General features: G+C 46.3%; 2 protein-coding genes and 1 non-coding gene across 3 annotated transcripts; all 3 read left to right on the top strand.

Moving 5' to 3' along the window:
- Positions 1-4,806: 4,806 nt before the first annotated feature.
- Positions 4,807-4,879, top strand: TRNAR-UCU. Its single transcript has one exon. It is a non-coding gene; the product is annotated as a tRNA-Arg (tRNA).
- Positions 4,880-7,572: 2,693 nt separating this feature from the next.
- On the top strand, positions 7,573-9,492 carry LOC109162696. Its single transcript, XM_019311381.1, has one exon. The coding sequence runs from the start codon at positions 7,573-7,575 to the stop codon at positions 9,490-9,492; it is 1,920 nt and encodes a 639-aa protein (XP_019166926.1).
- Positions 9,493-9,887: 395 nt separating this feature from the next.
- On the top strand, positions 9,888-12,439 carry LOC109162695 (uncharacterized protein K02A2.6-like). Its single transcript, XM_019311379.1, has 2 exons — positions 9,888-10,146; positions 11,076-12,439. Exons 1-2 carry the CDS (start codon positions 9,888-9,890, stop codon positions 12,437-12,439), a joined length of 1,623 nt encoding a protein of 540 aa, XP_019166924.1.
- The last annotated feature ends 1,224 nt before the right edge of the window (positions 12,440-13,663 follow it).

Below are 13,663 nucleotides of genomic sequence, written 5' to 3'. Positions count from 1 at the left end.
ACCACTACCACCGCCAGCACCATCACTACCACCCCAACACCGCCACCACCACCATCGCCACCACTACCACCACCACCGCAACCATCGCCACCATCACATCTTTTTATAAGGGTATTTATGTCTTTTAAAACATATTTCATTTCTATTCCTTAAATCAACCAAACACTGTAATATAATTCCTAAAGTCTATTCCTTCCGCGAACCAAACAATAGAATACAATTCCTATTCTATTCCTTACCTATCCCATTCCTTATGGAATAGCATTCCTATTACCTCAAAATTCATTCCGTGAACCAAACATGCTGTAAGTGTTTTATGGTAAAATATGACCAAGGCAAATAGAGTCCTAGGTTCACATCTCAAGGAATAGTTTCTAAAAATGACTAGACGCTTTTGTGCATAACTAAAAGTAAAAAACTTCAACACAAATTAAGTGGTCTAACGACTGGAAACTCTGACGCATAAAGCTACTTTTCGAAAAAACCGTTGGTCTTTACTCACTAGGCAATAGACATTTGAAATTGGTTTTCCCTCCAAAAGATCCTTTTCAATACGCCTATAAATACCTTAACTCAAGGATATAGAATGTGCTGATCAATTTGAAAATTTTCTAAGTATTCAAGCATTCAAAAAGGGTTTCTCATCTAGTGACCAGTGAGAGAAGAGATCAAAGCTAAAATGTACTATCCAGAAATTCAAGAAGCTTATGGTATTCATTCATGAAGATCAAGTCACTAAAAGCCATGTTTTCTTAGTTGGAGAAAGAAGAATTTTAACCTTAACCTTTGTAACTCTACTCAATAGAAGTAGAAAGAGGCGGAGTAAACTCTTCGAGTTGAAAAACCTAGACGCTCACGTAACACCCCAAATTTTTAAAACATTTAAAATCTTATATAAATCAAGGTAAATCTATTATTAATCATCCAAACAAAGCATAAACTAATCATAAGAGTTGGGGTGCTATGCCACACCTAGGTTTGAGAACCTAGATGCACAGGCTACAACTAACTAATCTAAGCATAATCCACAATTAATATTCAAATACAATTCCAGGCACACAGGCCATAGCAATTATGACTAGAACTAACTAATGCTAAATCTGCGTGTCTGTCTAGAGCACTTCGAAGCTACTAGTCAGTACCTGAAAAACATGCGGTGTAACAACTGTCAGCGAATAATGCTGGTAACCCACTCCCACGCATTAAGTACAATATAGGTAGATATAAGAAAATCATTTTGAAACTGGAATACATATATAACCTAAGCAACTCTAGCTTTAAACCAAGATCAAGACTCGAGACACAACAACATACTTGACACTATAGAACAATAATAAAGACTAGCATGCGTCATAAGAACACGATGCAAAACATAATAGATAGATAAGCTTATAAATAGCAAATAGAGAAAACAAAGGGATTCCAGACAGTTAATTAGCAATTAATCATCAAGTCACACAATCCATCTTCCAACCTTATACCAAGTTCCAACCTTTTCACTCCACTTCATCCTTATTTCAGTTCCAACCTGTACCTCCAGGCCACCCTTATACCTCCTCCTTATCCCCTGGAGCAACTATATGCCCCACTCCGCAACCACCAACAAGTCCACCAACATGGTAGCACCAAAATGTCATTTGCATGGTCCGTACTTCTAGTACCAATACGAAGGGGTTAGCACATATAGCTCTAACATGACACCGCGATGCTTATACCCTGACCCAGGCATTTAGCCAGCTAGTCTAAGGGGTGGTTCGTGCCTTTAGCACGATAACCGAGCACTCGTAGTGCTTTCCGCCAACAATTCATTTCCACCAATCACAATCTCATCGCCACCAGTCACACCAATCATTGCGCAACGACTACGATACTCATCATCATTCAATCAATCAACACATAATCAATCAATAACAATCAAGATATGATAACATCGACACGCACTACACATAAATTCCTAGAACGGTATTCAAAACATCAAATGAAACTCATACACGACAAACGGAGTACAACAGGACACGGGAAAACATCAAACGGAGAAAAACATCACGATCCACCATTGATTCCCAGCGGGTGGGCGGCGGGTGGAGGACCACCCGCCGGCTGCCCGCTGGAAAGAGAGCAACGGGCAGCGGGTAGGTGGCGGGTGTTCGTCCCCCCACCTACCCCCACTAATACACAGGCAACTTTTCGGTCCCGGGATCTCTCGTGGAACCCAAAACCATGTCCAGACACATTCCAACACGCAACAACAATACCACGGATTCAATTAACAGAAATTAACTCAAGAATCATTCCAAATACGTTCTAACATGATTCCTAAACATACCAAGACCCGACACAAATCACGTAACGGTTCAGGAGCATCCGAAACCTCAAGAACATCAAGAAATCTATATGCAAAGTCCTAAGGACAAGTCCTAGACTAGACTCAACACCCGATCATGTATAAACCCACCCAAATATACCAAGAACATCACAACAATGAGATTCGCGATACAAACCCTAGGGACAAGTTCTAGACATAATTAAAATATAAGATCACACATATAATCAATCACAACATCAAGATTATCAAATAAACACAATATAAATCCTAGGCAAAGCTCTATCAAGACTCAATCACAGAATCACACATACAATTATCAAAGGAGCCAATAGTTTTTGTAAGACATGGGTTATCTCTTAGCCTTAATTAATCCTCCCTTGGCTATTAAAGTTCTTCACTAAGATTTCCATCCGATTGATCTCCTTAGGCTTGGTGGTGGTGAATCTCTTGGGAATAATTTCGTGTAATATAACTATGGGTGGTAAGGGTTCTAATTGCTTTCTAATCCCCTATTTATAGAGTTAGGAATCCTAATAAGAGTTTGAATAGTAAAGACATACTTTCTATTCCTAACAGGTATATAGGTCTAGGATTCTTAATTAGAATCTAAGTAGTAAAGGCCCACTTTCTTTATTCCTAATAGACTTAAAGTCCTTATTATAAACAAGGGTCCACGGTCCTTCGTGGACCACATTAATTAATTAATGGATCCTGGCCAGATTAAATCCTTTTTAACTATTTTTTTAACGGAATTAATTAAATAATTAATCTGGGATTAAAGGGCATAACACGGGGTGTTATAGCTCAAGTCTAGCTTAAATTAGTGTTCAAGAATTGAGTGGTCTTTTGTACCATAGGATTAGTGCAAACCTCCTTAGGAGTTGGAGAAGAGTGGAATTGGCTTGGTTTTGGCCGAATCACTACAAAAATCTCTCTCTCACATTTACCATTCGCTTGCATATTTATCACAAACAAATATAAACGATTTTACAAGAACAAACTACGTGCGAACTTAACTAAAAGGGTTAAAAAGAATTTCCGTTGTGCATACTCTACGAGACGTTTACGTTACCTCTTGGGTTCCTTGAAGGAATCGTAAAAAAAGGTTTTTAAAATCCAACAAGTCTATTCACCCCACCCCCTTTTAGACTTGTTACCCTAACCATTCGGGACCAACTGATGGAAACAAGAAATTACTTTTAATTACTAATATTACCACTCAAGCCTAGAAGTCAAAAAATAAAACTCCACAACAACAAAAAAACACTAACGACAGTATAATGCACCACATCTAACCCTAGAATGTACCACACCTACAATAGCAATGCATTGATACTATAATATGAATGCACAAATACTACAACTAGAAGTCGCAGCCATCACTACAACACACACAAAATTGATAATTGTCATACTAAAATATAATGTACCCCCATAGAATGCACACATTTACTACTAGAAATCAACAACTTTTACTCTGTGAGTGCACAAAAGTGTACAACATTTTGTGACTGCATACTTTAGACCCCTAAACCCTAACCACTAAACCCCACAAAATTGACCACTGTATACTAACACAGAATCTACAACAGTGCCCAACAGAATGTACACCTTTACTACTAGTAATGCACAACTTTTACCCGAAAGTGCACAAAAGGTGTACAACATAGTTCTATGATGTGTAGCCTCACACCACCAGTGATACCTAACCAATGCACAACTCATAGTCCTACGATGCACCACAATAGTGCCGCAATGCACAAATCAATAGCCTACAATGCACCCCCTTCTTAAAATCATAGAATTATCACCAAACCTAATCAAAAGCATACTATAACGAACCACAAAAAAAAAAAAAAAAAAGAACAAACATGAAGGCATCAAGGGATGCTGTCATGCTGAGCATTCACCACCGGCACCGAAAAAAATAAAAAGAAGAACAAAGGTAAACAATCGAAAAATCCTTTAAAATGGCCTAAAACTAGGGAGCATAATGTATTTAGAAACTCCAGGTAAGGTAAAACTAAACAAAATTACACCAATACCCTCGTCACATAAATTAAGAAAAATCGATTAAAAATATTAAATCTTAGCTATAAGATCTTGTCTAATAAATAGTCCGAGTTTCACCATATTTATTTATTTATTTATTTCAAATGTGAGTACTTTTGACATTTAATCATATATTACTTTTTTATTCCTCAAACAACTTAATATATAAATATAATTTCTTATGTAATTCTATAATTCAACCAAATAATAAATAATACTAATATTTTATTATTTGTTTATTCTATTGCTTTTAACATCAGAATTCTATTTCCTCTATTATTCTTTTTAAACATATTTGCGCTATTTTTATTCGTACTAAAGTCGCGTAAATTGAACAAATTAGAAAACATTAACACAAAGTCAATAGTAATCTATGACCAATAATCGAAACGTAGCAATAAATTATAATACCTTCAAATAACACAGTTGCGCCCATGGCCTAATGGATAAGGTGCTTGACTTCTAATCAAGCGATTGTGGGTTCGAGTCCCACTGGGCGTGAAACATTTTTCCAAAATTAATCCTGCACAAAAATCGCACTTTATTTAAAAAATTGATACACTTTAGGTTTGATTTGTGTTCAGTTGTGTAAAGCTAGTTTGAAATGAACAAAATATAAAGTAAAAGATAAAGAAAGGGTTTTTATAGTGGTGTAACCCATTTAATTGACTGTTCTTCTCTTTTTCATGTAGAAGGAAATTCATTAGGTATATTCAACCTGCAACAAAGTGATTCAATCTTAACCTTGATCATTAAGTCCGTCTTAAAAATTGTCAATTAATAAATGGTGGACTATGGTTCACACACCTGTATGAATCATAGTCAAATACAACTCTGTTTCTATTAATTAAAAGAAATGGTTGTATTTTCAAAAAAACAAAAAAAAAAAAAAAGAAGAAAAAAAAAAGAAATGGTTGTCATTATCGTGAACCAATGACAAATCACGTTACAGATGTATATTGTCAAATAAATTTGTAATAGAATTAAAATGATATTTTAGTTTTGTTATAATGAACATATTATGTGTATAAAATGAAACTGAATATATAGCATAGTTCATACATATATGTATATCGTCAAATTAACCTATAGTAGAATTAAAATAATATTTTAGTGTTACTATAATGGACATATTATATGTATAAAATGAAATTAAATAGCAGAGCTCATGCATATATGTATTGACAAATGAACCAATAGTCACTGTTTTAAAAATTTGCGTAGGCAGCCGTCTAGGCACCCCTAGGCCAAGGGGATTTCGGGCCTAGGCACCTTTTAGTAAGTCGACCGACTAGCTAGACGACTAGGCGTCTAACTTGGTCGAGTTGACGCCTAACTCGACACCTAACTTAGTCGAGTCAATGCCTAAATCGGCACACAACTTAGTCGAGTCAATGCCTAACTTGGCCAAGTCAGTTGAATATTTTTGTAGAGTCAGAATTTTTTTTTTATTTTTTATTTTTTATTTTTATTTTATTTTGTTTTGTTTTGTTTTCTTTGATAGTAGGGATGACAACGGGACGCGACGTGACGGGGCGGGGAATATAAGCCCCGTCCTCGTCCCAGAAACCTCGACCCCGTTCCCATCCCCATCCCATCCTTGTCGGGGAATTGAAAATAGTCCACATCCCCGTCCCTGTGGGAGCTAGGCAGGGACAGAGATTCCCTGTCCCTGATCAATTCTTAGTCAAAATCATAAATTAATTTAATTTTTAATTTTAAAAACAAAAAACCTTAATCTTAATTTAAAAAATTAATATATATATATATATATATATATATATATATATATATATATATATATATATATATATATTGATGGGGTGAGAACCCCGGCCCAAGAAAAGAGGGCCCAAAGAGGAAAGACCAGAGAGAAGAATGGGCTGACACGAGGCAGGCCTGGAGAATGTGTGGGCCGAGTCCAGGAGTCGGCCCAGGCCCAAATGGAAGGCCCTGGCCAGGGCTATGAAGGACGATCCAACCTGAGCATGGGCCGGAGACGAGGAGTCGGTCCGGGCCCAACCCAGGGAAAGACTCAATGCAGAGAGCCGTTGAGGGAGCCTCCGAAGAAGTTAAGACGAAGAGCCGTTGAGGCATTAAAGGCCGGACTCGGTCCGCCGGTTACGAGCTAGAAAGAGCCGTTGGTAGACCCCGTAACGTCACTCGACGGCTCGGCACCTTGAAAGCAGCCTTGAAGTCGGCCATTATGGGCCTTTAAGTCAGTGAGGGAGGAGCCACTATAAAAGGGCTCCTCCACCCTTGTAAGAGGGGGGATTCGAGAACCCAGAAAGGGAATACAAAGCTTTATTAACATCGCATTTCATTGAAATTAGACTTTTTGTGAAAGGTGTATCCTCCAGCTGAAAGGTTGTGTTGGACCTCCTTGGGCCCGAAAACCCAAAAACCATCACTGGCGCCGTCTGTGGGGATCGAACAAAGAGTCGCGTGCCTTCTGAGCAAAGCGAGTCCGAGAGAACGTTGAGGAGAGCCCTAGTTGCGAGAGATCGAAAAGCTTTACCATGACAGGAAGCCAAGAGCAGTTGAGTCAACACGATAACGGGCTAGGAGCCGACCTAAGAGATTAGTTGAATCGAAGAAACGCCCCAAGCCGGGAAAACGACGCGACACCGCTGCCGACTCCGCGGATAAATCCACAACCAGCCGCGGTGCAGCTCACCCCGGATCAGCTACAAGCGATTGGACGCGCTTTCGCTGAGGCGAGCCAGGGAATACGGGAGCAATCCGCTACTCGGATACCGCAACGAGACCCCCAACCGTCGCGAAGGCCAGACAATCGACAATCCGCCTGCCGGGCTGAGAGTCAACCGGCCCAGTCCGTTCATTCTCGGTTGGGTCCAGGTGCGGAACGACGGTCGGCGAGAGAATGGCTGGGACGAAGGGAACCCCTTCGCGCCCCGTTAGAAACTCACGGTCGACAGAGCGCGCGTGAGCGTAACCGTGCAAGGAAAGCCCGGACGGTGGCTCGCCGCTTAGAGCAGCCCGCCCACGACCATGATCAACCTGTCGAGTCAGAGGTCGGCGAGAGCACGAAATCGACAGGAAACCGCACCCGAGAGAGGGTCGAGGTGGCAAATTTAGTCCAGGAGGTGCGAAATCTAAAAGAACAAGTGGAAGGAAAAGCCAAGGCCCCTGGCTGAACGCTGCTGACCGCGTTACCCTTCTCGGCCGAGATCATGGCCTTCAAGATACCGGGCGACTTCAAGTTCCCGGAGCAAGCCACGTTCGACGGGTCGGGCGACCCGCGAGAACACCTACTGAGCTACCAAGCTAAGATGCAAGTTTTAGGGGTACGGGACCCGGTCATGTGCCGCGCCTTCTTACCCACGCTAAAGGGGTCTGCGCAGAGGTGGCTCGTGGCGCAACCCCCAGGGACGATTCACAGCTTCGAGGAGCTGGCAGATCGCTTCATGAGCCACTACGCCGCCAACATCAAGCCACAGAAGGACCTGATGCACTTAGGCGACATCCACCAGGACGAGGGCGAGTCCTTAAAAACCTATTTAGCCCGCTGGCAAAAGGAGATCCAGTCGATAGAGGAAGTGGAGGACCAAACGGCACTCACTTTCTTCATCGAGTCTTTGCGGTCCGGCCAGCTGACCCGAGACCTAAGGGACAATCGCCCGGCAACGTACGCTGAAGCTATCCAGATGGCCAACAAGAGAGCCAACACGGAGCAGGCCATGAAGCATAAACGACAACGCGAGGTCGGCGGGTCCGCCAGCGGGAAAAGGATGCGGGCCGAGACGAAGGAAAGGCGTTCGGATGTGGCCCGGCGACCCGAAGTTAGGCGACCGTACGACCGCCCCGTCGTCCACGCCTATCGACCGGTTCCGGAGCGGCCGGTCCACGAAATACAAGCAGTTGCCCCACCTCCGCCTCCACCGATCGACGACCGCGTAACAAGTGAGGAGACTGGTAAGACTTCTAAGTACTGTCGTTATCATAAATCTTATACTCACAGCATGGAAGAATGCTTCTATCTAAAGAAGATCATGGAGGGGATTATCCAGCAAGGGACCCCGCGCCCTAATCAATGGAGGCGAAGGTCGGCCAGTCGAGGAGATGAGGGACTTGCCGCCGACGCAGAGAACAGCCGAGGTAAGCAGCCGGCTTCCGAAGAGGATGAAGCCCAATGGCGCCAGAAGCCGGTTATCAACATGATAGTCGGCGGACCAGAGGGCGGCGACTCGGTAAACACCCGAAAAGCCTGGGCTCGGCAATTGTACGTCGGGACGGTTTACGGTCGCGAAGAGAGCTCCAAAAAGGTATGCCGAGAACCCATCGTGTTCACCGATAGGGACCTGCCAGCCGGAGAGACCCCGCATCGAGATGCGTTGGTCATCGCTATGGACATCAATGGTGTAGTCGTTCGCCGAATCCTGGTTGACACCGGGAGTAGCGTCAATGTGTTATACCTGGAAACCTTCATCAAAATGGGGCTAACCCGAGAGCAGCTGAATCCTGTCAAAACCCCTCTCGCCGGCTTCACCGGGGACTCGGTGGAGGCGGAAGGGTCGATCACCCTTCCTGTGGAGATTGGCAGTTACCCGGATGTACAGAAGTTAAGCATGAAGTTTATCGCGGTGAATCTGGCCTGCTCACATAACGCCATACTCGGCCGTCCGGGTTTGGAGGACCTCGGAGCCCTAATCTCAATCGAACACCTGTGCTTGAAGTTTCGCACGCCGAACGGAATAGGAACGGTACGTTGCGATCGCAAGGTCGCCCGCGACTGTTATTTACAAGCATGTAGAGGGATGGGCAAACGTGAGATGCAGGTCCACGAGATTACCAAGAGGCCCCCTAGGAAAACGGTGATACCTCGCCCTGAGCCGGCCGTCAAGCTAGAGGAAGTCGAGATTGACCCCGCACAGCCTAGTAGGCGGGTGAGAATTGGGGTCGGCCTTCCTGAGAAACTAAGGGGGGAAGTCGTGAGAGTGCTCCAGGAATATCGATTGGTTTTCGCCTGGGGCCCGGAGGATATGCCCGGCGTCGATCGGTCGGTTACATCACACCGACTCGCCGTGGATCCGGAGCACCGACCGGTCGTACAGAAGAACGATACCTGGCCAACGACCGGAGGGAATTTGTGAAGAAGGAAGTTAGCACGCTACTAGCGACCGGGCACGTCAGCGAGGTTAAGTACCCGGAGTGGTTGGCAAATGTGGTCCTCGTACCCAAGCCCCCGGCGTGGCGAATGTGCGTGGATTACACCGATCTTAATAAGGCTTGCCCAAAAGACCCGTTTCCCCTACCTCGGATCGACCAGTTAGTCGACGAAACGGCCGGGTCGGCACTACTGAGTTTCATGGACGCCTTCAGAGGGTACCACCAAATATTTATGCACCTGGCGGATGAGGAGAAGACCGCCTTCCTGACACCGGACGGAGTTTACTGTTACCGAGTCATGCCCTTCGGACTTAAAAATGCCGGGGCTACGTACACCCGAATGGTCGCCCGGCTGTTCCAACACCTGCTTGGGAAATCGATGGCCGCGTACGTCGACGATATGCTCGTCAAGAGCCGGGAGGAGGACAAGCATGCGGAGGACCTGGCCGACTGCTTCAAGGTAATGTTAAAATACAACCTTCGGCTGAACCCCAAAAAGTGCGCGTTCGCCGTCCAAGGTGGCAAATTTTTGGGCTATATGGTCACCAAACGAGGCATTGAGCCTAATCCGGAGAAAGTACAGGCCATCATCGACATGCAGCCTCCTACCACCATCAAGGACCTACAACGATTGACTGGTCGGTTGGCCGCCCTTAGCCGCTTCCTGAGCAAAGCGGCAGATAAGACCGTGCCTTTCTTCGAAGCCATGAAGAAGAAGGAGGGATTCGCTTGGACTGCCGAATGCCAACAATCGTTCGAGGAGTTGAAACAGTACCTTTCAACGCCCCCAGTGCTGTCTACCCCCCAGGTGGGCGAGCCCTTATTCTTGTACCTCACCGCCTCGGCCAAAGCAGTGAGTTCGGTATTGGTCCGAGAGGAAGACCGAGTCCAGCACCCGGTTTATTACGTAAGTCGCTCGCTGAAGGCCGCTGAGACGCGGTACACCGCTCTGGAAAAGATTGTGTATGCATTGGTAGTCACCGTGCGCAAGCTGGCACCTTATTTCCAAGCCCATACCGTCCGAGTTCTGACAGACCAGCCGCTCGAGAGCGTGCTAAGAAACCCCTTGTCCTCCGGCCGACTTGTAAAATGGGCCGTAGAGTTGACTCAGTATGGGATTGAGTACCAACCCCGGCCTTCCATTAAAGGTCAAGCCTTGGCCGACTTCCTGGTCGAATGTACAGCAGGTGAGGAAGAAAAGGAACACGAGCATCGAGTCGACAGCACTGTGGAGGCGGTGTCATGCTCATCACTCCGGAAGGATTCCGGCTATATTACGCTCTGAGATACTTGTTCTCGACATCAAATAACGAGGCCGAGTATGAAGCAGTATTAAACGGCCTCCGACTCGCCAAGGCCCTGGGAGTCGAGCGGCTGCGAATCAAGACTGACTCCAAACTGGTAGTCGGACAAATCTCAGGTACGTGTGAGACTAAGAATGCAAGGATGGTACTATACAAAGAGCGTGCCGTTGAGATGTTAAAAGAGTTCGGGGCTTACGAGATAGAGTACATCTCCTGAGCGGACAACGTGGAAGCCGACATATTGTCCAAAATTGCCCTGGAAGGGGTGCCGGACCACTTGATAAGAATTTGCCAGAAGGAGGAGTTAAATCGGCCGAGTGTTGAAGAGACACCACTGGAAGTCCAGCAAGTAAATATCGAGGAATGGGATCGGGAGAAAAACCCTGAGATGTTTTGGATGGAAGATATCCGGCGATTCAAGGAGACGGGCGAGTTACCAAGTGACCAAGGAGTCGCCGCTAGAGTTCGGCGAAAAGCCCCTTCCTTCCAGATCATCGACGGGCAGTTATATAAACAGTCGTTCGGAGGACCCTTACTAAAGTGCCTGCTTAGACCTGAGGCCGAGAAAATAATGGACGAAGCTCATAGAGGCATTTGTGCTGCGCACCAGGGCGCCCACACGCTCGCCCAGAAGTTAGTCGTTCAAGGGTATTATTGGCCGACCATGATGCGAGACTGTATCGAATGGATGTCCAAGTGCGGCGTTTGCCAAGCATTCGCCAGGAAAGACACCCGGCCGGCCACCTTTTATACACCGGTCACCACTGCCATCCCCTTCGCCAAGTGGGGAATAGACTTGTTGGGACCATTGCCCGTCGCCCCGGGAGGTCTGAAGTTTTGCGTCGTGGCTATCGACTACTTCACCAAATGGGTCGAGGCAGAACCATTGGCTACCATCACCGAGTACCAATGTCGACGTTTTCTTTGGAAAAAGGTGATCTGTCGCTTCGGCCTGCCCGAGCACATCGTCAGTGACAACGGGCGACAGTTTGACTGCCAGGCCTTCGCTGACTTCTGCCGCCGACACGATATCAAGCATACCAAGGTATCGGTGGCGTACCCGCAAGCCAATGGGCAGGTCGAGAATGTGAATCGAACGTTGGTCGATGGGATCCGGAAGAAGCTCGAAAACATCCGAGGAAATTGGGCGGACGAGCTGGACCGAGTCCTATGGGCTTATCGCACTACCCAGCGGCGAGCAACGGGGGAGAGCCCGTTCTCGCTCGCATACGGCTTCGAGGCCAAGGTTCCAGTCGAAGTGGTCGAGCCCACCCACCGGGTTCGCACCTACTCGGATGCAGCGAACGAAGAGAGTCTGCGGATCGAGAAAAATTTCCTAGAGGAAAGGAGGGAAGCCGCGAGTGCACGGATGGTTGAGTATCAGCAGGCGGTGAAAAGATATCGCGACCGTAGGACTCGCCCGCGAACCTTCCAGGTTGGTGACCTCGTGTTACGCGATCGACAAGCCAGTCAGCCCACCGAAGGAGGCAAGTTTGCGGTTAAGTGGGAGGGGCCATACCGTATTGCAGCGGTGGTCCAAGCCGGAACCTACAAGTTAGAGACTATGGAAGGCAAGCCCATAGATCGCATATGGAACGTCACTCATTTGAAAAGATTCTATCAGTAGAAAAGGATAGGCCGTGTACGGGCTTGAGGATTCCAAAAAATCTAAATAAAGCACATGGGTTACAGCTAATCGTCGCAGGGACTCGGCGAGTATATATAGAAACAACGGGGCACCGACCCTAAACCGTTTCTGAGAAAGGAAAAGCCTAAAGAGTCGCCTCGACTGAGGGACTCGGTGAGAAAGAGTTAGGAAACAAGGGCCCAGACCCTTAGTCGTTTCCGAGAAAAAGCCAGAAGGAGTCGCCTCGACTGAGGGACTCAGCGAGTATATATAGAAACAACGGGGCACCGACCCTAAACCGTTTCTGAGAAAGGAAAAGCCTAAAGAGTCGCCTCGACTGAGGGACTCGGCGAGAAAGAGTTAGGAAACAAGGGCCCAGACCCTTAGTCGTTTCCGAGAAAAAGCCAGAAGGAGTCGCCTCGACTGAGGGACTCGGCGAGTATATATAGAAACAACGGGGCACCGACCCTAAACCATTTCTGGGAAAGGAAAAGCCTAAAGAGTCGCCTCGACTGAGGGACTCGGCGAGAAAGAGTTAGGAAACAAGGGCCCAGACCCTTAGTCGTTTCCGAGAAAAAGCCAGAAGGAGTCGCCTCGACTGAGGGACTCGACGAGTATATATAGAAACAACGGGGCACCGACCCTAAACCGTTTCTGAGAAAGGAAAAGCCTAAAGAGTCGCCTCGACTGAGGGACTCGGCGAGAAAGAGTTAGGAAACAAGGGCCCAGACCCTTAGTCGTTTCCGAGAAAAAGCCAGAAGGAGTCGCCTCGACTGAGGGACTCGGCGAGTATATATAGAAACAACGGGGCACCGACCCTAAACCGTTTCTGAGAAAGGAAAAGCCTAAAGAGTCGCCTCGACTGAGGGACTCGGCGAGAAAGAGTTAGGAAACAAGGGCCCAGACCCTTAGTCGTTTCCGAGGAAAAGCCAGAAGGAGTCGCCTCGACTGAGGGACTCGGCGAGTATATATAGAAACAACGGGGCACCGACCCTAAACCGTTTCTGAGAAAATAAAAGCCTAAAGAGTCGCCTCGACTGAGGGACTCGGCGGGAAAGAGTTGGGAAACAAGGGCCTAGACCCTTAGTCGTTTCCAAGAGAAAGCCCAGGGAGTCGCCTCGATTGAAGGACTCGGCAAGGGAGAATTAAGAGGTAAGGGAGAAAGGCTCGAAGCCTTAGAGATTTGTCAGTATTAAAAGAATTCGAAAACGAAGTGCGAAAGAA

This window comes from Ipomoea nil, unplaced genomic scaffold (assembly GCF_001879475.1).
Source record: "Ipomoea nil cultivar Tokyo-kokei standard unplaced genomic scaffold, Asagao_1.1 scaffold2957, whole genome shotgun sequence".
NCBI classification, from domain to species: domain Eukaryota; kingdom Viridiplantae; phylum Streptophyta; class Magnoliopsida; order Solanales; family Convolvulaceae; genus Ipomoea; species Ipomoea nil.
The sequence above is the reverse complement of the archived record's forward strand: the minus strand, read 5'-3'. Positions and strand labels throughout refer to the sequence as shown.